General features: G+C 41.5%; 1 protein-coding gene across 1 annotated transcript in view; it reads left to right on the forward strand.

The window, feature by feature from the left end:
* LOC147701288 (uncharacterized) overlaps positions 1-26,338 on the forward strand; it is a 510,654-nt gene that overhangs the window by 215,725 nt on the left and 268,591 nt on the right. The window contains exons 3-4 of the mRNA XM_086928611.1: positions 1,131-1,175; positions 22,200-22,370. Coding sequence (XP_086784737.1) covers positions 1,131-1,175; positions 22,200-22,370 — 216 coding nt within the window. The remainder of the gene's footprint in view (positions 1-1,130; positions 1,176-22,199; positions 22,371-26,338) is intronic.

A 26,338-nucleotide genomic window follows, 5' to 3' on the forward strand; every position in this document is an offset into this window, starting at 1 on the left:
TCCCGCAAGATAAAAGAAGGCTGCTTGAGATCAGTGAAAGATATTGTATCTGTAGCTCACCAGTGATTGATGCTCTTTTATAGTACATTCTGTCATACATTTTCCTTCCTATTTTCCGATTGGTTCATGACCTTAGGTTAACTATAGTTTCTATTTGTTCTTGAACGCTGCTATTCAATTAACACCTTCCCTGCAGGGGTAATTCCCCCACGGTGCGGGGTGGGCAGGGGGGTGAGAGTGGCGCCGCAGTGCTCGTGACGAGACCAGCTCTTCATGAGTCACAGTGGAGCTGTGCTCATGATTAGCTGGTCTCGACACAACTCCACCCACTGAATAATTTGTCTGCACAGGCGGGGAATTAATCGCGAGTGGGCGGAGCGCAGCTATTATGACGAGACCAGCTCGTCATGAGCACAGCTCCACTGTGGCTCATGACGAGCTGGTCTCGTCATGAACACCGAAGAGGTTAATACAGAGTAAAATACTTCACTCCTTGGCTTTAATAAAATGTAGATTTTACTTCATTAAGGCATTTGGAAAATCTAAAGTATGCTTGATTCCTGCATATATTTATGGTTGCATATCTTTACAACAATGTATCTGCACATACAGGGCTATTTCATAAACAGCTTCCCTCACTAAGTGGAAAGCATATATTAAGTGTCAGCAGGCTGTAAAGTGACTTCATTTAAAACAATATTTCTCCAATTTGGACCTTGATTTTCAGACACCACAGCTCAGCTGGGTTTCTGTTTCTGAGCTGTGCATATAAAATAATGCATAAATTGGGTTTGTCCATCATTGTTTTTGATATATATAGCAGTGGGGATACAGATGCAGCCCTTCCTTTCCCTCGCTCTCCTATTGTATTTGACATATAAAATAATGCTCCAATTACCAGAAGTGTTACTTAAAGGATTGCCCTTTACATGGTGAAGGCACTCTACTCTGCGCTGAACTAGTACCGCCTGTTCATGAAGCTGCTCATGAATTAAAACTGTTCATCTACTTATAACATGTAACCGACAAAACAATTTACACCTAAAAATGCAAAGAAATGTTGTATTGTTTTTATATGTCTTAAAGTAGCTTTCTTGTAATCATACTATCCTCTTATTCTCTCAATCAAGATGTCTTGCCATTTTTACTGAATCTGTTCCTGATCTGTGCAGGAGGTGAGTAAATATTCCTAGTATTAAAAATGTAATTACATGATTGTATTATTTGTAATCATATAATTAATCTGATGCAGATAATCTTTTTATAACAATTTATAACAATTTGATACTGTTTCTGACTAAATATCAAAAATTCCTGGCAGCCTTACAGACACATCGTGGTGTTTACTAAGCTTGGTTTGAAAGAGTCCTCATTCTCAACATTAAGAAGATGTATACATACAGGTTTTACAGAGAGTTATATGGTTAAGAGTAAGCCTCAACTACTCACTAAAACTTTGTGAATTAGACTGTGTGAATCTGTTTATCTCAAACGTACATCTCTATAAATAGGGCACTTTCTATAGCATGTAGCACAATTCCTAATGAATATTAGACACATCAAATGATTATAACAGGTCCTACAAGCAACATGGTGTTTGGCAGAGTCAATAAAATGCACAAAAAATGATGGGAAGTACTCTTGCATTTTGTATAACCACTGGCAATCGCTCGGGTAGCATTCCAACTGACAACTAACTTTTCTTATGCCCCCCCATGCAACTTCAGATCCTTCTCCAATAGGAATAGCCAACCTGATCATCTAGGCCAGGTCCTTCAGGAACCAAAACACAAGCAACCCAAGACTAGCTTTGACTGGATTGATCCTTTTCAGTCCCATGCAGCTCGGTTCCAGTGGCACAATGAACACAGTACCCACATCTGGGCATACCCTTGCCACCTTGGGTGTAGAAGTTTTACACTATGACAGTCTTGCCAAGCCCTGTTAGGAGACATATTAGTTTACTTTGCCAATTGTGATGTTGTATACTTTTGCAATTTTATGACTGTATGCCTGATGATTGCCTTGTGCTGTATGCTCAATTGGAGTGTACGGAAATGATCTGCAAAATGCCATAGGTCTGGCCTGTTTATTAGGAAATGCTATGATAAATGCAGTAGGCCTGGTTTATTTACTATGAGAATCATTTGTTCAAGTCAATAGACCTCTAAGAGTGGATTGTTATCACATTATGTTACATGGGTAGACAAGGGTGTGGTTACATTTAATCTCACAGATAACCATAGTAGACAAGGGCTTTGGTGTTGGTCACTCATTCTAATAGTCCCTGGAACTACAATTTCACTGTGATGATTCTTGTTAGGCCCCATTGAGAGAGGCTACAATTTGTACATATTTGTATATATGTGTGCCTGATGGTTGCCAGTTTATGCACACTTCAGTAGACCTGTGTTGCATATAGCTCCATGCCATTGGTAAAGGCAAGATGCCTTATTGGTTCACTGGGAAAAGTTATGTCAGATTTGTTAGGTTTGAACTGCTTAACAGGAAAAGTTATTACATGGCAAGTAGCGCCCACGTACCTCTTGTTAAAAACATGTGTTAAAGGTACCACACTTTAACAGTTGAATTGTTATTACACTGTGCTAAAGCCTGTAGGTCTTTTGTTACAATGAATCAAGCAAATTAGCATAGAAGTCAAGGGTTTAAGTGTTGGTGTCCTACCCAAACAAACCAGGGGAATAGATATTTTGCACTATCATAACCCTTATTAGGCTCTAATAGTAAGAATCATATATTGTTTTGACAATTGCATGTTGTACATAATTTTAATTGTATTTTGGTATGCCTCATGGTTGCTTTGTGGAAAGGCATATGGCCAGGACAGTAGGTCTGACTTGGATATGGTGTCAAGTCAATGATGAAAGTTTTAGAGCAGATTGTTTATGATGAAACGCTATGATAAAGGGCAGTAGACCTGACATATTAAGTGTGAAAAATATTTATTAAAATCAATAGGCATGTAAGGGTGGATTGTTATTACTTTGTAATAAAGCCTTCAGATAGGTAAACATTTTCTTCCTTGGAATCTCACAGATTAACGTAATAGTCAAGGGATTTGGTGTGGTTTACCCCCTCTGAAAAACATGTATAGAAGATTTGGATTGTCAGAATCCTTAGCACTTTTTCTCTGTGGTTGCAACTTAGAAGTATTAGCACTTTTCTCGGCTGTTGCACTTTGTAATATTTGCAGTTCTTTTTGCTGTTGCATTCAGTCGAGAAGCCACGTCCAAAGCCGGATTGAGAAGGATGTAATAATCCACTTGCTTCAACATGGGTTGACAGTTGGGAATTGATGTGTTTTTCCATGATTTTAGAAAAAACCGGAAGAAGTGAAATTGGGCGAAAATTTGATGGGAGGCTAGGGTCTGCATTAGGCTTTTTTAACAGGGGCACAATCATTGCATGTTTCCATGCGGAGGGTACTGAAGCTGTTTTAAGGGAGGTGTTGAGAAGATCCACAATGAGTGCAAGAGAAGAATGATCCAGTTTGTTAAGTACATGGGGAGGAAGGGGATCCAATGGAGAACCAGATTTAAGTTTGCAAATAATATCAGAGAGATTTGTGATGTTAAATGGCTCCCAAGTATCAATCAAGGGAGAAACAGGAGAACTGGTTTCTCGGAGAATTCTGGGATTGCAGGAGATTGTGGGTTCAGAGGGAGTGACAGGAGTCATTTGACCTGAAGTAAGAGACAGGTCCTCAGGTGTCAGTTGTTCAGAGAGTGGAATAGGGGCGGGTAGGTAAGACAGCGAAGGGGAGGGGACAGATTTCTCAAAATTGGAATAGATGGTATCTATTTTGGCTATAAAAAATTCGGCTAATGTGTCTAGGCATGGTGGTTTAGGTTGGCACAAAGCGCCCAACAGACTCTGTACTACCTTAAAGAGAGCTTTAGGGCGGTTTTGTGCTTCAAGGATGGTTGTATTAACATGTTCAACTTTAGCAATTTTACATAAAGAGTGGTATTTAGAGCAGCTTTGTAAATTTGTTTTGAACAAGGGTCATAATTTGTGCGCCATTTGCGTTCAAGATTTTTACAGATGGTTTTTTTCTATTTTTAAGGCAGCTGTAAACCAGGGTGCGGGCGGATGGTGAAGATTATGTTTTTGCATGCGTTGGGGTAAGCATGCATCTGCAGCCATTACTAGCCAGGCGTTAATAGCCTCAGCAGCTTTAGTACAGTTACCTTCCATATGAGGTCTAGTGTTCTCAAGACGGAGATTGAATTCTTTTATGTCTAGTTTGTTCCAGTTTCTAGAAGGTCTAGATTCAGTAGGTTTAGGAGGGATGTTGAGTTGGCTACCAATGGTAATCGAAAAAGTTACCATAAAGTGGTCAGACCATAAGATTGGTAATGAGGTCTCACAATCAATAGTTTCTAAGTTGGAAAAAATGGGGTCGAGAAGGTGTCCTGCAATATGCGTGGGACCCGAGTTATGTAGAGTGATGTTTAATGCAGCCAGATCCTGTAAAAGGTTGCTACTAATGGAACAACAGGGATCATTTAGATGTAAATTGAGATCACCAAGAATTGAAAAGTTAGTGGAGTTCTGGATAAAAGGTGCTATGTGTTCAGGAAGAGAGGCGGCCCAAGCACTCACTGGTCCGGGGGGACGATAAATGAGCAATCCGGAGAAGGTAAAATTGGGAGACAACGAAAGCTTAAAGAGACCCACCTCACAGTTAGGCAGTACAATGTCTTCCCATTTGCAAAGGTACCGTCTATTATAAACTATAGCTATTCCTCCACCATCTTTCAAGGCTCTATTTTTTCCAACATATGTGTAATTATCAAGGAGAGCAGCAGCAATGTCTGGGCCAGAATGATCTTTTAGCCATGTCTCGGTGAGGAATAGAGCTGCAGGATCCTCAAAGACAAGGAGGTCAATTATTTCCCTCTTATGTTTCACTAGGGATCTACAATTTAGGCTAATCCCAATGGAGCAGGGTACCAAATGATAATTGTCAAACAATGCGATACCACTTTGGAAATTTCAAACCCAGGCATACACTAAGCTCAAGCAACATCCATACAGATAACAAAACACATATTAGTTAAAAATAATCCTAGGGACAGAATAATAAAGGTTTTTATTGTTGTAATGGGATGGTTCTATCGATTATCCTGAGGAAGGTTTCGGCTAAAAATTAATTGCCCACCGAAATGCATTGATACACAAAGGGAGAACTACTTTGAGTTCGGTTGGGAGACAACAAACCTGATACAGGATTCATAATTGATAATCAGGAGTGATCTCCAGTATACCTTTGTAGTGCTCCCATAGCTGTTAGGAACTGTTGTTTCTCTTTTTCTGTCCCTAGGATTGTTTTTAACTATTATGTGTTTTGTTATTATGTATATTGTCAATGTATTTGTGTTTCTAAATGTATTATTGCTCTGACTGCGACCTATAAGCTTGAGTTGGTTTTAACTTGTTTTAATAAATTGTATGGTTTTACCACACATATATATATACAAACCTTTTTCGCATTTTAATAATTCTGCATTTTCCGTTGCCTGCTATTTGCTGTCAGTATATTAGTTATCTGTATGGATGTTGCTTGAGCTTAGTGTATGCCTGGGTTTGAAATTTCCAAAGGGGTATCGCATTGTTTGACACTTAAGGAAAAAATACATTGTGTCGTATGACCTATTTCACCCAGATGGCTTTCTATCAGTGGCACTTGTCCCTGGCGATGTATCAGCCTATACCAGTTCCCTATGCCGTTGACTTTGGCACTTTGGCCCCATAAAGGGCTACCAAAAGTTCATTTGGAATATCAAAAAGGCAATTAATATTTTTTTTTTAATTTGAGGACACTCGTCGGCCCCTTCCCAGCAATCATTTGTGACAGTCCGGTGATACTCCCGTGATCAGCAGAGTTAGGCGCTGACACACTCGGACCTCACCTCAGCCCTCGGATTAGAGCAGCGGCCATCTTGGGGGTAGGCTACACCTTCTGCGCTCTAGTCTCCAGCGCATAAAATAGACGGGTATGCCTCCGTGCAGCGGACGCGGTCAGCGGACGCGCCGTATCAGAGCCAGAGTCACGCCAGAGTCCAGCCCACCTGCGCCCGTCCGTGACCATTACGCGGCCGTGGCCAGAAACACTGTGGGATCTGGCTCCCAATCTATCATCTGCTACGGTAGGGACACTTTACTTTTGTTAATACCCAAACTCTGTGCTTTCTTGCACTCAAGACCATCAGACCTCATTATTTCCTCCTACCCGTGCATGCCCCGTAATTTTGAACAGGAACCAGGTAATCCCGCGACTTTATGTTCACTCTCACTGGTATCAGTCCGGCCCAATCCTGAAAAGAAAAATTTTACTCTTAAGGCGGGCTTAAATAATTGCCGCTCCTTGGTGAAACACTCGCTTGATATAGCTCAGACCCTGACAGACGACAAGTGGGACCTTCTTTTCCTGACGGAAACTTGGTTTGGTGATGAATCTAACCCAGCCTTGTGTTTGGCTATTCCCCCTAACTATAACATTCTGTGTGCTAATAGGCAAAGTCACAACCATGGAGGTGGCGTAGCCATAATCTATAGGTCGCAATGGACCATTTCTTCTTTTTCCTATGCCCAAATCGAATCTATAGAAGCACTACTATTTTGTATTAAATTGGCACCAAATATCACATACTCGGGCCTTTTAGTATATCGCCCTCCTAAGTCCAAGGTATCCTTTCTTCCCGCTCTCTTGGACTTTGTGCTCCAGGCTACCTTCCGCTATGCAAATTTCACTCTACTTGGCGACTTTAACCTCCATGCGGAGGTTACTTCTGATCTTCCCAGCCTTAATTTTCTTTCAACCTTAATGGATGGTGGTTTAAACCAATTGGTTTCCCTCCCTACCCATAAGGCTGGACATACACTCGATCTTATCTGCTCAAACCTGGCGGACATTTCCGTTAGCGAGCCCTACCCAGTGATCTGGTCTGACCACTTTTTGATCCCATTCTCTATCTGTCTGTCTCACCAAGCAAGACTGAGGATACCGGCCAAGACAGCTTGCCGTAACTGGAGTAAGATCACTCCAGATAGTTTAGCCAAACACCTCCCAACCGCCGCCCCTAAAGATGCATCTGACCTGGACTCCCGTTTGATTAATTTTAACAACTGGATTTCCTCTGCCATTGATTCCATAGCCCCTATGAGGCCTAATAAAACCTTTCGGGCTGCCCCCTCCGCTCCTTGGTACTCTGATGAACTACGCAAGTGTAAATCTGCTTGCAAACTTCTGGAACGACAATGGAGACATTCGTACTCCCCAGATGGTAAACCGAAATATAAAACAGCTCTTAAAGAATACCGGAAGAAGATAATTGTCCATACAAGGAAGCACTTGGAGCAGAAAATTAGTCAAGCACAAGGCACTACTAGGGAAATTTTTAATACAGTTAGAACGTTTACCGACCCTATGGCCCTTAAAAGTCAATCCCCGGTGTACCAGTCCCTCTGTACCCGCCTCTCTGACTAATTCGAGGAAAAAATTGCAACCATCTATGATTCCTTTCCCTGCGGTATTAATCCAGGTTCTATAGAAAAACCAGCGGATTACCCAGTATCTACCCCTGCTTTTTTAGAATTTGAGGAGATCATTCTAGATCGCTCTTTGGCAGAACTCTCAAAATTTAGATCAGGCTCTCCACTTGACCCTTGGCTGGCCAAACAGTATCAAGCACTGGCCCCCCTCCTTAATCCCATACTGAATGGCATCTGGAATGACTCCCTTAGGACAGGCATATTTCCGGATTCATGGAAACATGCCCAATTAGTTCCTATTCTAAAATAAATCAACGCAGACCCAGATGAACCGGCCAACTACAGGCACATCTTCCTGTTGCCGGCCCCAGCCAAGGTTCCTGAAAAGCTAGTCCATCAGCAACTAGCAGGCTTTATTGAAAGCCATGGCCTATTCCATGACTCTGCGCTGCGAGGCCTCCGGGCAGTTATGCGCTATATAAGTGGAATTTTTCATTTCATTTCATGACTCGCAACATGGATTCAGACTAGGTTGTAGTACAGAGTCTGCCTTAATAGAGATGGCTGATTCCGTGCGATGGAAGCTGGACAGGGGTTCGAGAGTGGTGTTGGTGCTGCTTGATCTTTCGGCAGCATTCAACACCGTCTCTCACCCCGTCCTGCTTGACCGCCTTCGGTCTAAAGGTATTCAGGGTACGGCCTTGGACTGGTTATCCTCCTTTCGATCTAATCGGACACAGGCGGTGTTCACCTCCCCCTACACTTCTAATAGCTGTCCGTTAAAGTGGGGAGCCCCCCAGGGCTCCTCACTGAGTCCCCTTTTGTTTAATGTTTATTTTTCCCCGCTTGCCGAGCCTATTGCTCAGTCAGAAATTAAGGCAACCTTGTATGCTGATGACATTCAGCTTCTGTTTTCTTATGATACTCCCACCCAGACCATTTTTGACCAACTGAAAGATTGTCTTCGAAACATCGCATGCTGGATGGATAACAATTTCCTTCGGCTGAATGCAGGAAAAACTGAGGTACTCTTTTTCCATCAATCTTCTCCTCTGGATTCGAACCTCTGGTGGCCACTGGATCTAAGTGCCGGCCCTTCCCCTAAGGAAACAGTAAAAATCTTGGGGATCAGATGGGACACGACGGTATTTGCTGCGTGTTTTTCAAAAATCAGGATGATCAAAAAATGTATCAACTTTCTCCTAGTAACACCAGGAAAACCATTGTCCAGGCCTTAATAACTTCATACTTAGATTATGCCAATGGCCTGTATCTTGGACTTGCTTTTGGCCTCAGTCATCAGCTTCAGACTGTTCAGAATGCTGCAGTACGGCTGGTCTGTGGCCTCTCTCTACGTGAGCACATCACGCCACATCGACGTAGGCTACATTGGTTGCCAGTCCAAAAAAAAGTAGAATTTAAAGCCCTTACCTTGGCTCACCGCGCAATCAAAGGAAAGGGCTCTGCATATCTATCTTCCTGCCTTTGCCCCTACAGCAATGCCAGACATCTTCGATCCAACTCTAAAGGTCTGCTGTCTACCCCTAGATTAAAAAAAGTTTGATCTGGGGGAAAAACGTTCCAGGTATGTGCGTCCTCTCAATGGAACAAACTCCCCATTTCTATTTGAATGATTCAGGAGGAGCTACCATTTCGCAAAGCACTAAAAACATTCCTTTTCTGCTAAACTCATCTGCGTAAGACTCAGCAAATATGCAAGAAGCACTGTGACACCCCGTTGGGGTAGCTGCGCGCTTTACAAAACACACTAAATATATACAAAACACACTAAATAAAGTGAACAACTTGCAGATATTAAAAAAAGACAGGTCTCCTAGGGTTCTCAGCCCTTGACATCACTTCTTGCCAGGAAATCACCCTGTTTTGAATAACAAAATGTCTTAACTCCCGTAGCCCACAATTTTCCCAATTTGTTGGATGGCTTTCTCTAAATTGAAGGCCAAGGCTGGCACACTCTCTTAATCTCAAATATTGCATACCAGAGGATCCCGTATTTTTGAAAAAGGACTGAAGTCTAAAAGAATACTCCTTTAAGGTCTTATATCTAGTGTTTTGGGAAGTTTGGAGGTTTTTAAAAACACTTGAGTGTGAGAACACATTTTTTGGAGCATTTTATCAAAAAAGAAGCTATCTCGAATACCTGTAGATCCCATCAATCCCACCACTATAACTAAAAAAGCAGCCTCATAATAAGTTATTAAATGTGGCAAAGCTAGGCCCCCCTGAGCAATAGATAATTGGACTACTGACAGCTTGACCCTAGGTACATTCTTTCCTCATACAAATCCTATAAGCATCATTTCCATTTCTTTAAAAAAGGACAGGTTCATTTTTATAGGAACATTACTTAAAAGAAATGTAAGCAGTGGTAGTATAGACATTTTAATTAATGAAACCCTGCCTACTAGTGAAAGGGGGAGTAAAAGCCACTGATCCAAGAGTCTCTTAATTTTATCTTTCATTCTTGTATAATTCTGATGATATAGCTGATGGTACTGGCTAGTTACAAATATCCCAAGGTATCTAATTGGGTCTTGTTTTGCGGCTTGAACCCTCAAACTAGATGGAAGAAGATTTAAATCAGTGTTGAGGGCAAGGACTTCCGTTTTATTAGGATTGGGGATGGGGGCTTGGATAGCAGCATTATTTCTCATTTTAATTACTAATGGTTCTATAAAAAACAGTAAAAAGTGATGGCGAAAGTGGACAACCCTGTCTAGTCCCCCGGTTTCTTTTTATAGATCCTGCCCGTTTCGCATGAATTGATTCCTGGGCCGAGGCCCCTTGGAAAATATTTCGTAGCATATCGATGACCTGAGATGGAAAATGAAATTGACCAAGGGCAAAAACCTTGGTTTTCCAATTAACTAGGTCAAATGCTTTCTCAGCATCGACCATTATAATACATGCCGGAGTAAAATTAATATTAAAATAATCCAGGGCTTGTATTAAAAACTCGGTATTAGCCGCCATGGATCTGCCTGCTATAAAACCGGTCTGTTCTCTATGAATTACCTCCTAGGCAGCAAATAATAATTATTTAGCCCATACTTTCATTAAAATCATATAGTCCGAATTCAAAAGACTAATGGGCCTATAGGAGTTAATATCCTCAGGACTTTTATCTTTTTTAACAAATTACACGATTATCACTACTTTAAAAATTGTAGGAACCAAACCATTCTGTTTAATATAATTAAATAGTTTTTTCAAAGGTGCAATCAATTCTTTTGAAAAGTTTTCATGAAATTCAATAGGGAAGCCATCCTGTCCACATGCTTTTACCCCAGCTGTTACTTTAATAGAAGTCAATATTTTGGCAGAATTTATATCAGATCCTAATTGACTGATCCAGTTATCTGTTTTGTTCTTGTTGCATTAGCCAAAAGTTTCCCTACTAGCTGGCTATCTTCATAAACTTTTTTCTAGTACATTTTAGAACTGCAAATCTCTTCCAACACAAAAAGTACCTCAGAGCTGTTCTTGCCTGCTCAAGTTGGTTGGGATACTGCTGAAGCTGAAAGGCATATTCTTTTTCAACTGCAGTTTGTAGCTCGGCTATTTTAAGCCTCCGAGTGCTTGACTGGGCAGCCGTATAGACGAGTTGACCGCGAGCTGCCGCCTTGAACCAGCCCCACACAGAAAAAGGCTCCGCAGTATTTTCGTTGATCTTGAAATATTCAGAGATCCATTTTTTAAAGCCCGTCACCCAATCCTGTCTTGGAGCAGAGTACGGCCAGCTGCCACCTGGACCCTTCTCTGTTCTGCCCCCCAAGTACAAGTTCAAGCTCAACTTTTGCATGATCCGAGAAAGGATTACACCCGGCATCTACCTCAGAGACCTGGAGAGATCTTGATATAAGAAAAAAATCAATTTGAGATGCAGTTCGAAAATGATGCAAATAACAGGTAAAATTTGTTTTGTCAGGATTGCTATTTCGCCAGGGATCTGCTAATTGATATTCTAGCCTAATGGCCTCCACAATTTGTTTGGTGTTTGGTTTCAGTTGTTTTTTATTTTTATAAGTGTCTTTTTTAAATCGTGTATGAAATTAAAATCTCCTCTAGACTGGAAATGTCATCTGAGACCGGACCATAGTAATTTATAAAATTCATGATCTTCCCCTGTAACCTTGCCGCCACCTATATCAATCTCCCCTGTGGATCCCTTTTTTCTTCCATTTTTTTTGTATTATTATTATTTTACCAATTTTATACCAGGAAACAGAGTATGCAGATTAAATGTTATCACAGCATTACAAAACAAAGGTCAATTCATCAAAGCGGACAGACAAAGCAAAAGTATACATAACATCTGTAACATTTCCTAACTCCAGTCCGTAATAGGTGCCCATATCTTTGCTCCCATAGCCCTCTTCCTGCTTCCCTTAGTTTTATAAATAGCAAGTTCCAAAATATACATCATCAATAATCTTTCACGCCAACTAAAAAAAGAGGGCGGATCACGATTAATCCATTCTCTTGTAAAATATGCTTGTACTACAGTCATGCAAATAAAAATAAAGCATACCGTAGCCTTAGCTCTTAACTGGCCCACAGTTCCCAGACCACAACCAGTTAACAACAATTCGCCAGCTATACTGATCAGGTGCCCAAAAACTACATACAAAAACTGTTCAATAAGAAAAAAAATGCAGAAAGTTTGGGGCAAGATAAAAACATGTGTACAGCATCAGCAGCGAATTGTCCGCACCTATTACATTTTGTCCGTGTGGTCAAGCTTCATTTAGAGATCTTCCTGGGAGTATATTATAGATCGTGTATGGCCATGAAATGCTGTGAGCGCATCATTCCTGTAAAGAGCACTCGGTTGGCTAGTATAACAGATTCAGCAATTTTAATTTCGACTATCCCAAGCTTAGTTGCCCATTTCAATTGGCAACTTTCCAAATCATCTGAAAATAAATTCATGAACCAGATAGGAGTAAAATTGGCCATGCTCTCGATAAGAGGAATTTTAGTCATTTGATGTTCTAAACCAGGTCCTAAAGTCTGTAGAAAACTACGGATTTGCAGAAATTTAAAAAATATTTTTTCGGTAAACCAAAATTTTTCGTAAATTAATAAACAAGTGCCCTAAGCATCGAATTCCTCTAGTACTCCACCTAGTGACAGTTTGGTCGCAAAAAATAAAAGGTAATAAATCAGATGAGGTAAATGGTGTATTTGCGTTTAATTTTAAAATTCCCATCTGGCGCTTAACCAGTTTCCAAACTGTGTAGACGGCTTTTAAGATCTTTAATTTTGTCTTCTTAAAGTAGCTAGGTTCAACTACTTTAACCAGACAGCCCTTTATCTCCTCACCCATCGCAAGCTCATAAATAGATGGGGTGTTGCACAGATGAATTCGCTCTCTATCCCCGACTACAAGTGGACTGATGAATTGTAGAGCTGCAGCAACATAGTAAAACAAGAAATAAGGTATGCCCCATCCACCCCGCTTTTTAGGGAGGGCCATCTTCTTATAAGCTCTTCGTTGTCGCTTATAGCCCCACAAGAATCTAGAAGACATCCTCTCTAATTTTTTAAGGGAGGCAGCAGGGAATTCAATGGGAATTGTACGGAACAAATATAAAAGTTTAGGTAAGATCAGCATTTATAACACATTAGATCTACTATATAAAGATAAGTGGAGGTGATCCAGTCTCTCTAATGTCGCATTTATTTTAGCCAACGCTGGATTAATATTTAATTCTGGGATATTAGAAACTGGGAGTGAGATCTTAATTCCCAAATAGGTAGCTTCAGGAACGGTGACTATGTTAGCAGGTGGATCCCGTCTAACAATCAGGTTCTGAGTTTTGGATAAGTTCAACTTGTAGCCTGAGAAACTGGACCGCTAGTTCATTAATAGCAGGAAGTGTAGTGCCTATATCTGTTGTGACTATGACTATATTGTCCGCGTGGGCGAGGGCTCGATAGTCTATATGGCCTAGGTGGATAGGTTTGATATTTTCAGCAAGATTTAGCCTGTTCAAAAAGGGGTCTATGTAAAAAGCAAAAAGTAAAGGTGAACACACGCATCCTTGTTGAGTCCCGCAGGAGAATCGAGCAAAATGTTTGACCACCCAGACGTATAGAAGCAGTGGGGGACTGATAAAGAGTCTTTAAAGCTGTTAAGATACCTGGACCAAATCCTTTTCTAACTAAAGATTCCCACATATATACCCAAGAAACCCTGGTGAATGCTTTTTCAGCATCCAGCAGGGTTACACCGATAGTGGAGCTTGTTGCTTGAGCCCAATCCACAAACGTGATTAAACGACGTACATGATCAGCTGTGTGACATGTAGGAATAAAACCATATTGGAATTTTGACACAAGCGGTGTAATAATGCCGGACAGACGTGATGCTTGAGGGCATTAACAGCGACTAATCTTTTTAAGAAAGATTGAATTATTGAATCCCGGCAAGAGGGTGATGCCTTCCCTTTTTGAGCTGCTAAAAAAACTTTTGTTAATCCTTTTTTTTAGCACTGTTCGCAATATCCTAAATAATTCCAGAGGGATGGCATCCGGCCCAACAGCTTTGCCTGGGCTAATGACATTAAGGATGTCTCAATTTCTTCCCAGGTAGTTGGTGTATCTAATTGCTCAGACTCCTCTCGTGTTAGGGTGGTATTTGCAATACTAGCACAAAAATCTGGTACCATTTCCTCAATACCTCCAATAATATCCTCTGTATATAGTTTGCTATAAAATTCACGAAAAGTCTCCAGTATTTCAGCAGGTTTATCGTGCAGTTGCCCTGAATCGTCCAAGATCTTATCTATTCTTGTGGCCACCTCCTTCTGTCGGAGTCTTTTCGCTAATAGTCTCCCTGAGTTTTCTCCCACCTCATACATCTCTGACCTATACGCTGCAAAATGTAAAGCTAATTTTGTAGCAAAGTTCTGATGTAATTTTGCTTTCTGTATGGCTAGATCTTTTAAGATTTGATCAGTATTTAGCCCTCTGCTACAAGCCGTCATCAACTGAATTTCGATGTCTCGCAATTTTCTCATCTTAATCTCATCTACCTTCCGCATTTTGCGTTGCTTATTAATTGAATAGCTTAATGTTTCTCCCCTAATCCCTGATTTAAAAGCATCCCACACCATCTCTACTGATGCAGAACCATGATTAATTTCAAAGAACTCAGACATCCACTTCCCCATCTGCTCAACATATAAAGAATCGAATAGTAGTTTCCGCTCGAAAGTCCAAGGTCTGGGGAATGGTCTGAGATTAATATCTAGGTCAAGAATGATAGGGTTATGGTCAGAAATTATTTTTGGGGAGGATCTCAAACCTGATATTTTTGCCAATGTTGATAAATCCAGCAGTTACAAAAAAATAATCTAAGCGGAAGTTTTTCTGATGCGGGGCAGAATAGAAAGAATGCCCTGGGGCGCCCCTTTCCTTTAAATAACCTCTGACTATTAATCCAAATTCTTTAATAATCCCTTTGGTAGCCCTAAAAACATGCTTCTTCTTTCCCCCATAAACATACTTACTAGTTATGTCATCTTGTCCATCCAAATGCAAGTTAAAATCCCCGCATAAGACTAGAGGGGACTAGAGGGGACGGCCACAATGCTAGCTCTACACTCAGCTGATTCAACTTATCCAGATCATCTAAATTGGGGCCCTAAACAGTGCAAATAGTCAGTGGTGAGTCCTCCAAACATAGTTCACTAATTACCAACCGGCCCAAAGGGTCTTCTTTAACACGCTTACTTGTCCCTAGCCCTTTTTAGTACGGCAACACCTCTTGTAGTTGTACCCTGCCGAGTACAACCTACTAGTTCAAGGCCTAAATCTTTAAACCAGTTCTTATTCTTCCATGCTATATAGGCTTCTTGTATGCACAATACATCAATGTTCATAGCTTTGAGCATTTGGGCCATTATTCCCCTTTTCCTCCTAACATTTAGCCCACAAATATTCCAGGAACATATAGTGAATCTACCCATTCTCAAAATAGATTAGACCACAGATAACCAGATAGACTATCATCACATTGGCTAATACGGTGATAGAACAATACATACTTAGTGAATCCTTATCAAATAGATCTCGGCTATAATTTGTACTAAATATTCCTTCTCTGTTATTCCTTGCCCCACACATCACCCCCCACCCCACCCTTCCTCCCCTGAAAGACCACCCAACCCACCCTGAAACCCACCCATAAGAGACAAAGGGACTGAGCAGTCCCCATAGGTGATGGAGATGAAGGCTAACTGCCACCCCACCGAGCACCCCCACCTCCTATAGCAAAAAAAGAGATTGAAAACATAGCATATAGCATAATTAAAGCTGATTATACATTGGTCAAAAGAATGAAACAGAATCATGAAGCTACATTGTATCTAAGAAGCCCCTAGAAGCAATCTCAACCTTTAGCTTGGAAGCATTCAATAAAAACGCTAAGTCTCCCTTGGCTTGGAACTGGGGTATTAGTTGTCGAAAATGCCACCTCGGTTGAACTGTAGCCTGGCAATAATCTGGGCGAACAAAAAACTCAATCCCCTTCCCCTTCCTCTTACGATCTGGTCTGGCAAAGTCATATAGAGCTTCTCGGGATAAGAAGTTGTTTAAACAGATCAAAATTGTTCTAAGTTTTTCTTCAGTGGGCCTGTTACCAGAACGTTTATGGAAGGGGAATCAATGTACTCTTTGTAGTTCCAGTTCCCATCTCCATTGTGTTAATTCGGGAAAAGCTTCTGAGAATAGCTCTCGGACATACTGCTGAATATTGCTTCTTTCAGACCCTTCAGGATTTCCTAGGACTCGAAGATTGTTTCTTCTCGCTCTTTTCTCAAGATCGATTAATTTCCAATTGACATCATCTCTAAGGGCGGTTAATGAGACGACTTTAGTCTTCTGTTGCACCATTTCATCTTCAACTGAAGAGATTCTGGCCTCTGTCTCGGCAACCCGAGTAGACAGTTCGTTAGTTGACTTAATGACCCGGCGTACTGTATTCTGAAGTTTGCGAACCGCTCCTTGTGTGCGCAAAGCCTCCGCTTTTGTTTCTTCACGATGCATTGGGATTGCTTGAGGAATTGTGGCCAAGGGGATCTCAGTCTCGGTCTCAGGCACAATCTCAGTCTCATGGTCGATGCAGGCATTAGAGGAAGCATTCTCAGAGACCTTCTGAGATTCAAAAGATTCAAGTGCTATGCAAGTTGATCCAGAAGACTCAGGTTCAATCGGGGAAGGGGCCAGCGTAGAAGACCCATCATTTACGAAGTACTCAATAGCAAATGATCGTGGTCCAGACAGTAGTGCTGCGGGGGTAGCCTTATGCACTGTATTTCCCTCTGTGAAGCTACCTTCATTCTCTTCCAAAGGAACTGAGCTCGTCAGGCTTCTATCATCAGCTAAATCAATTTCATTGCTCTCAGTACCCAATAGATTAGATAAATCTGACATGGAATAAAATTTGCCAGCAGAGTACCCAGTGTCTACATCAGATACGATTTATTGCACAGTCCCGGACCCAGAGGTAGCTACATCCATCTGTGATAGATTGTTTTCAAAAAGGGGAGCCGGGATATCTCCATCAGTTCCCGCGACACTCACAGCATAAGCGTTTTTAATCCCATTACTTGCTAATGCCTCTATCATTTCCTGTTGTAAAATGTCGAGCTGATTATTTTGTGAGACAGCAATCTCGGGCATAGTCACATCTTGAATAGAATTCTTACCCTTGAACTGCGTCTTCTTTTTAAACATCCCTGGAATTTTGGGCCAGGTGCGACTGACCTCACAAGCAGTTTTACCCGGATTTAGGGAGAGGGATCTGACTTTTTGCGCCGGGCTGCTGATTCCTGGTCCACTCCCATCCAAACCAATGGAGACCAGATCCAAACAAGCCTCATCCTCGGGAACGCCTCCGTCTGCGCCTGTTCCGCCTGCCATAGCGACTGCTGCAGCTGCTGTCACTGTGGCTGCTGTTGCTCGAGTACACGGGCCTTTTCCTTTTTCCGCAGTGCCAGTGGGATTCTTAGGAGCCATTGAGCCAGATCACGCCGGATGCAATAATGAAGCCGCAATCCGGTGTGGGTCTTTCAGATAGCTTGCTGCCTGGCCAGGGAGTATCGGAGCCTGGAGAGCAGGGTGGAGCATGGGCTGGAGACAGCTGTGTCTCAAAATTAGTGAGCGGGCGCTAAGATGGTAAGCCGAATGACGATAAGTCTGTTGTAAGTGCCGAAGCTGTTGGTATCGGGAGTAATCACCTAGCATAGCCAAAGAACAAGGTGTAATCCGATTCCAAGCATAAAATGTCAGGGAGGTGGGGGAAGGTTGTCGGCAAGGAGCAACAGAAAGCCTGCCTCACTCAGACATCACTGCGTCCGCCATCTTGCCTCCGATGGATTGTAATCCCCCCTGTGGATCCCTATGAACTTGTAAAAATTCCCAGGGTCATTTTCTAGAGAAATAGATGGCAACTCCTCTCATGGCAAGGACGTTTGACGCAAAGAATACTTTAGGAAAAAACTTGGGTCGAAATAGTTTAGGAGAATTTGATTTTAAATGTGTCTCCTGGAAGAACACCACTTTATAAGGGCGCCGTATTTTTGTTTATTTAGAATTCCATTAGCGTTGACTAATAGGATCTTACATTGATTGTTTTCTATCAAGGTTTCTAACTGTGGAGTAAACTCAAGCTTTCAGTTGTGTAATGTCTTTACCTTTTGCTCTTACTCTTTTTACTGCAATAATCCCAATCCCACCACCACCCTTACCACCCTAAGAAAAAGAACCCACCCTCTGAAATGTGGAAAAAGCCACATTTCACCCTCCCCCATCTAACCTGGGTGTCACTTGATTACACCCGAGTGACCCTACCAGCCTCCGTGCCCCCAACAATATCTTAACACTGTCATCAATTAGCATGCTATCAAGCGCATCTTCCATTAAAAAGAGGAAGACCCCTTTTGTTGCCATTTAACAAATCAAATGTAAACTTTGCCTTTGGGCACAGAAAGCCCTACCAAAAGCCTTACCAACTCTCTACCCTTTCCTTCTAATAAATTTACATTTAAATCTTTCCTTTCCTTTTAGGGCAGAGAGCCTTGTGAGATCTTTTTCAATAGGGCCTGGGCTTCATCTCGGTCAGAAAACATAAAGAACTTGCCCTTGACCAAAACTCTCAATTTTGATTGATGAGCAATTGATGCTTGAGCACCATTGGCTTTCAATAAATAAAGGATCTTAGCAAACTTTTTTCTCCTACGTGCAGCAGCAGCAGCCATATCGGAGACAATATGACATTTAGCAGTTTCATTTACTAAAAACTGTCTCTACTGAATTGCTTTTGTCAAAATTCTTTCTTTTACCCGATGGTGTGCAAAATGTAACAATATTTTCTGCGGCATCGTAGAATTAGGCAAAAGATAAGCTGGGACATGATGAACCCTGGTAATAGTGAGATCTCCTACAAAATCCGGACGAACCTTTTGCTTAATAAGAGTTAACCAACCCATTGCAGGGTTTGGGAGCCTTCGATGCCTTCAGTGACTCCAACTATCCAGAGATTGGACCTCCAAGAATGGTTTTCAAGATCCTCGAGTTTGTTATCCAAATAGCTCTTATTTTTGACTGCCTCTTTAACTTCCCCAATTACCGTAATCATCTGGTCCTCTAGAACTGAGATTCTGGCTTCCGTCTCCTGAAGTTTGATAGGAAGACATGACATTGTTCCTTCAATGTTCCCTACTCGTTTGTGCACAGAGGCAATTTCAGTCTACTTCATCCAATAATACGTTCAGCATATCTTTATTCCTCAGTTGATATTCGCCTACAGTCTCCGTGCTTGAGCTAGGATCCTTTTGGGGTGTGTCAGCACCTGGAGCCATATTTCTGACCATTTGTTCTTCAGGGGATATCTAGCCTTTTGATGATACCTGATCCTGCAGTAGTACACAAGGTTGAGGCTGCATCTCAGCTTGGGGAGTCATGGTCAAGATTACAGAAATATTGAAGGCAATCTGTTCGCTTTTTTCTGATATTCCTTGTAGCCGGGATTGGTTCACGCTTTGAGTAGTCGGTTCCTTAAATGGAATTAAGGAGGTCATCCCACCATGACTTAGATCTGAGCCCATACATGCCTCCAAAGTTGTCAGATGATTAGGTTCCGGATTGCATTGAGATTTCTCCTGATTATTAGAAACCAAATCTATTGCAGGTACAGGCAACACTGATATTGATGAAGGTTCTTTGGATAGTTTCGGGACTGGACTAGAGCTCGGAGAAGGAGATTGTAGGGTAGCTTTCCTCAAGAATAGAGCAAATAGTTTTGTCTCTTTCCCTTTTTTAGGAACCTCTGCCTCTGGGTTATCCTGCTGGGGTGTGGCTACAGTTATACTTATATTTACTTCATCCACATGTTCTGGAGATATAGTGGGAGGCAGGTCCTCCTCTGAACTCTCAAGAGTACTGTCAAGTCCATATGAGCTGGAGATGCTCTCCTTACTACCCAGCCGAGCTGCCTCTTTAGCCTCCTTAGCCTGAGCTCTCTGTTAGCATTAAGGCAGGCCACAGAGTCAATTTTGGCAATGGCATTCCCATGTTTAAGAGGTTCACCCATTTTTGCCCTCTTCTTTTTACTTCTCTGGCTGTGACGGTGATATAACCTCTTTGTGTCCCTTTACCATCTTGCTTCCTCTTAATCGCCTTTACCTGCCTTTCCCCTTTCCCCTATACTTACTCAAGAGGGTCTCCCAATGTCTGTTTCTTTCTTGGAACATCCGTCTTATTATCCTGTTTACTTCCCCTGTTATATTTATAAAACTTTTCCCTCACTGATGCCGCTCTTAGATTACACGTCTTTACATCTCAGGCAAGGATCTGGCAGATACTTGATTAATCACTCCCAGCCTCCGATTGCTCAGAATTCCCGTTCGGGCAAGCACCCGTCTCCTCCTTACCTTCTTGAACGCGATCTGCCGCTGTACTAATCAGCTCCCCTGAGGCCGACAAAACCTCGCAAAATGTCAAACTGGAGCAGTCACACTCCCGAGAAACTCGCTCCGCATACCATCCAGAGCTGACATTTAGGAACAAAAACCTGTCTCGCGGAAAACCACTTTCGCTTTTCGACAATAATCACCGGGAACGCCAGCCAGCAGCAAGCAAGGTATGAGCCACCATTGTTGGGGGTGGGGCAGCGGTCACCTGTGGCTACCCGGAGGCATGGTTCTCCGTAGCCATGCCTCGATCCCCCCAGATTGTCAGAATCCTTGTTAGGCCCTCTTAGAAGGAATAGTACTTTGCTTTACCAACAGTCATTTTGTATACTATGTAATTTTTGATTGTATACCTAATGGTGAAGCTCAAACTCAAAACAGGAGGTGCTATTTGGTTATGGCGATAAACCAATGATAACAGTTAAAGGCCAGATTGGATCATCAAGAATAATATTTGTGGTGCTACAGGTCCGATCTCTTTATTATGAAAAGTTTTAAGTGCAGCTGGCTTGGCATATTGATTATGAAAAGCATTTGTTAAAGTTAATATTCATTTTAGAATGGATGTTATTCCCCTGAATTAAAACCATCATTTAGGATTTGTGTAAGTGAAATGTCACAGATTAACTTTGTAGGGAATGAGTTTAGTGCTGGTTACCACCTCTGACAGACCCTAGGGGGAGAGACATTTCACTGTAATGATTTTTGCTAGAATTACGTTTCAGCTGTCTGCCAAGACCTTTGAATAAAAATGCCTTAAATAATACATGCATCCATGTAAATAAATATATATCTGTATAGGTATACAGAGGGTATTTTGGGTCATCCCTCATCTCTTATTTGTCTGTCAGAGTGTCCTATATACTCTTGTCCCATCCATGAGAGTGTGTTGCATTTTGTAAAGGCTCAGTTCACATCAGTCATTGATTACATTTTTTAATCACTTGTAAATCCACCTTCAAATGAGTGCATGTTAGTGTCAGGGCTGGTTTGGCCAGTCTTTTAGTTTTCAATGGTCTCCTTTTATAGTTCTCCTTTTATTTATGTGCTCCTCTTCTTTGTATTTAAATGTTTCTTAGGAGAATACTACAGCTCTTCAAGCAGTGCCAACGAGTTGCTTGCTTGCCACTCTTATCTTCTTTATCTGCAGGGTGGTCTCTCCTGCATGGCTACTGCCTTTAAACCAGTAGACAAATTATGGAATGCTGTTCAAATTCCAATTATTGCCTTACCGTTCAAAGATGGTCAACATGTTGTGGCCATGCTGGAAATTTTAAACTATGACAGACTATATACTATCCATCTGTAAGAACGATACCTGCTGCTATGTTTCATTTTGTTATTGCAAGCATATGGTCATTGTGTTTATAAGGCAGCATGTTTTCTTTTTTCTACCTGGCTCCTTAAACTGTATCTTGTGTATGATGTTGAGCTTGTGTGTATTTTATTGCGGTTATATCAGACACTGAATGCACGAATGAGTCTGTGGATGGATAGATGGATGCACGAGTGCAAAAATGAGTGATAGAGTGCATGTATGAAGACTAGAGTGTCTAAACCCATCATTGAAACAAAAAGCACTTCCATTCATAAGCCTTGCCTATATGCGTTGCCTGTGCCATTTCAAATGTACTTACATTTTTTGCTATACTGATAAATTCTTATTTCTGTTTCTTTCAGAAGTGTGCATCATATGTACAGAAAAAATCCTTGGAATACACTGTCACAATGCAGATATCACTAGCACCACTTTTATCTGCCAGGAAATAAACTCTGTCTTTGAATTCGACATTTCAAGCAGCCATTCTAAATTTATTTGTGAACAAAGTGATACCCCAATCTATGTTGAAGGTTTGTATGCAGAACAATGATCAAGTCAGCTATGCGTCTTGTGCTTGAACAGTTTTTAATGGCAAAATGCTTAATCTTAATATGACTAAATTGAATTAGCTCCTCTAGAATGGCAGATATACAGATTTTCCAGGCCGAGTTTCACATCACTGCTTAACTCACTTGCTTATTGCTCCATTCAAAGTGAAAAGAAAACGACCCAGTGATATTGTTGTGGTTTTAAATAATTTATATTCAATCATCAATTTATAAGGTTGAATAACAAAATCATAGTTTGCAATTCAAGAAATGAATGTATAGAGATGAGTATTTCTGCAGCAAATCATTAATTTGACAATGATTCTCTTGAAGTCTTATTGCTACAGAATGTGTCACAGTGTACCAAGGAGCTATTTTAGAAGACACTTTAAAATAGGGTGTTGTTCATTGGGGAAAATAAATATGTACACCTGAAGCTCACATAATTTAGCTTTAATCGTGTCACGCCTGCATCTGAAACTCTCATGTCCTATGAAACACTAATATTTCCCACAGGATAATTGACATGCCCTGCAAAGTTTTGGTAGACTGCCTTTTCTCACGTGATTTCGACACATGCTTTCTGATCAGGGTATGCTTGTTATAGGCATATTTATAAATATCGCTAAATATCATGGGTCCCTCTGAAATTTTCCAAAAAAGGCTTTGTATTAAATGGAGGCTTACATGTGTGAACACAAATAGAGAAATGCAAGTGATTAAGTGAGACTATATCATTCCTGATGCAAAATATCATCTTCTTACAATTAATCTACACTTACTATTAATGCGTTTGTTCATCAAGAAAAAAAGAAAGGACTTTTTATGTAAAAGAATTATGATATATGTTGTTTATTCTTATTTGAAATGCAATATACAAATGAAAAAAGAACAAAGAGGATAATGCCTTACATATATCAATCGAAATTCGCCTGGTACACTCCAACCAGACAGCTTCGATCCTCTGATGCCAAACTGGTAGTCATACCCAGATTCAGGAAAGTCAGAGCCGGAGGCAGATCCTTTGAGGTGGCAGCTGCCAAACTATGGAATACTCTCCCTGTCGAGATCAGGCACCTCACTGAACTCCTCCCGTTTAGAAAAAGGGTTAACTTGGCTATTATTCTATTAATCCACCTGTAAGCTCTCTCTCCCTGTATTTTCTATTCTGTCTCCTCTGATCTCATCAGCGCCAGGATGCCTGCAATGGTGACAGTTGCGCTTTACAAATTCTTAAAATAAATAAATAAATAATCAGTACCATTGGTTTTCCTAATTTGCCGACGTATATCAGAATGAAGTTTAAAAGTGAAGTGTATAACTGAGAAACCCTGAGTCTTAGACAGCACTAGACTAGTCCTGTGAGCTCTCTAATTCATTCTTAGATTTATGCCTTCAAAGATATATTTGCTCTCAATGAAAGATGCAGTTCACGATCTTCCCCAGGGATTAAGGGATATCCATAGGGTTTTGACATGATTAAATAAAATTAGTCAATTAAGGTATTTTGTCAGTACAAAAAAATGTAACCACGTATTCCAAGAATTAAAGTGTACATCAGGTGAATTATCTCATAAGAGATCACAAACCCTAGCTGGCATCATTAAACAAACAATCTGTAATGTCGAGTGTAAGAAATGCCAGAGATATAGAACTGGAAAAAGAACAATTGATGGACAGAATGCTGAACAATGTCAGACATTGACCCCAGTACAGAGATCTGGGTCTAAATCCACAGTTTCTTTGATCACCATGCCATTCCAGTTTGGACCCAACCCTATGGAAATCCGTTTTGACCCTGCTCCCTATTGGAGCAGTCCAGCCAGGACAGCCAGGCCAGGTCCTCCCTGGACTGTAAAAAAGCATCCTGCGACCGGTTTCAGGGTATTCTCCCTCATCAGCTATACTAGCTTGAGTTCAGTGGCATGGAGAGCATGGGACCCACTTCTGGGCATACCTGTCCCACTCGGAGAGACAAATGCAAAAAGAACAATTGATGGACGGAATGCTAAACAATGCCAAACATTCACCACAGTACAAAGATCTGGGCCTAAATCCATAATTTCTTTGCTCCAGTCCCAGAATGCTTGTTCCCAATCCAGGAAGGACCTGGCTTATCAGTTCTGGCTCGAGAGTTAAAATGAGGAACTGGGTCAAGACTGATTCGCATATGGCTGGGTCCAAACTGGGGTGGCGTGGTGAGCAAAAGAATGAAGGATTAAACCCAGACCTTTGTGACTGGAGGTGAATGTTTGCTTTGTTCAGCATTCCGCCCTTCAATTGTTCCTTTTGCCACCCTAATTGGTAAGGGTATGCCCAGATGTGGGTCCTGTGTTCATCGCTCTGCTGGATTCAAGCTAGCTGTCCTGTGATGATTGCCAACCAGCCAAATACTGCGGGAGCAAAGAGGAATCCCACTCCTCTTTCCTAACACCCACCACCAACACCACATAAAATTACTGTGATGGCAGGTAGGTACCAAAGGAAGAAGGTGGGGAACAAAACACGACCTTTTCAGATATCCCTGAACCAGCAATAGCAGACCAATGGACCCCAGAGCACCTGCAGAAGGTGAGAAAGAAAAAAGAGAAAAAAGAGATTTACACCATACATCCGATTGCATACGTGCTTGCTCAGGCTAAATGCGCAGGGAACCAAATATAAATCTTACCCTATTTATAAGAGTCCAATCGATTGCTCTGTATCGAAAAAGGAGCTTTGAGGATAGGTGCAACCTTATATCCTGGTTCAGATTTTCTTAATTTGATATAGAAGGTTCAAATGTCCAATTGTTTCAATCACTAAGACTAAGAAAAATAGAACACCTTCTTTGGTCCTATTGCTCCGAAAAAAGGTCAAAAGGATGACAAATGGGTAAAAAACGCCAAATTTACAATGGCGAAAAAATAAACCTCTGTCTGCATTTACAAAAATATCGGGTGCACCCACTCTCACCACGCTAGAATCATCGTGGGAGATTACATAAATACCAGTATTGTCCGTTAAAACAGACAAGAAAAACAAATAACAAAAAAAGCTTCCTCACAGAAAAACGCAGCTGCGTAACCCCGACGGAGGAATCTGCCGCTAATAGGATCCCCTATATCAGCGGTATATACACGATATTTATTTTCCCAAAACTGGAGCCATTTCCCAATTCCTAAGAAAAGACATAAGTCTGTCTTCTTAAATCCTCAAAAAACACCAGCAAACTCCAGTTGTCAGTCCCGTAACAGCAAAAGTATTGGAGCTCCTCTCGAGGGAATCCATAAACCGGAAGTCAGGCAAATCAACTCCAACAGGAACCCACGAAGAATCCGGAAGTACTAGGAGAGACCATCCAAGTCACAGGACTGGGTAAGAAACCAAGCGCCGACTCTACAAGAGCAGCACTATTTAACAGCCCCTACGCCTGCCAAGCAAGCACGCACGCCTGGACTGCAGGTAAAGAGAAACAAAGAATGAAGCCTCATTAACCTAATTCCCAACACTATCCTGGCTGATAAGGAGGGATGCCCGAAACAGGTCCCATGATCCTTGTTTCTGGTCCAGAGAGGTCCTGGCTCTGCAGCTCGGGCTGGACTGTTCCCATGAGGAACAGGGACAAGACTGATTTGCATATGGCTGGGTCCAAACTGGAGTGGTGAGCTAAAGAACAATGGATTACACCCAGATATTTGTGACTGGGAGTGAATGTTTTTATTGTTCAGCATTCCGTCCATCAATTGTTCCTTTTGCTTGAGATATAGAACTGGGCAAGGAGAATTGTGTTTTTCTGTACATTGGAAGGGAACTTTAAAAACATGTCACTGACAAATGCTGGTGCAAAGTATGAAACACATAGCCCTCTGTACCCTGGCCTGACATTCTTTTAAGCGAACATCCAAAACTGGTACCATACTTACCAAGGACCAGAACCCCAATTTACTGCGTTAGTCAATCAAAATAGG

Source organism: Lissotriton vulgaris, chromosome 7 (genome assembly GCF_964263255.1).
Source record: "Lissotriton vulgaris chromosome 7, aLisVul1.2, whole genome shotgun sequence".
NCBI lineage: Eukaryota > Metazoa > Chordata > Amphibia > Caudata > Salamandridae > Lissotriton > Lissotriton vulgaris.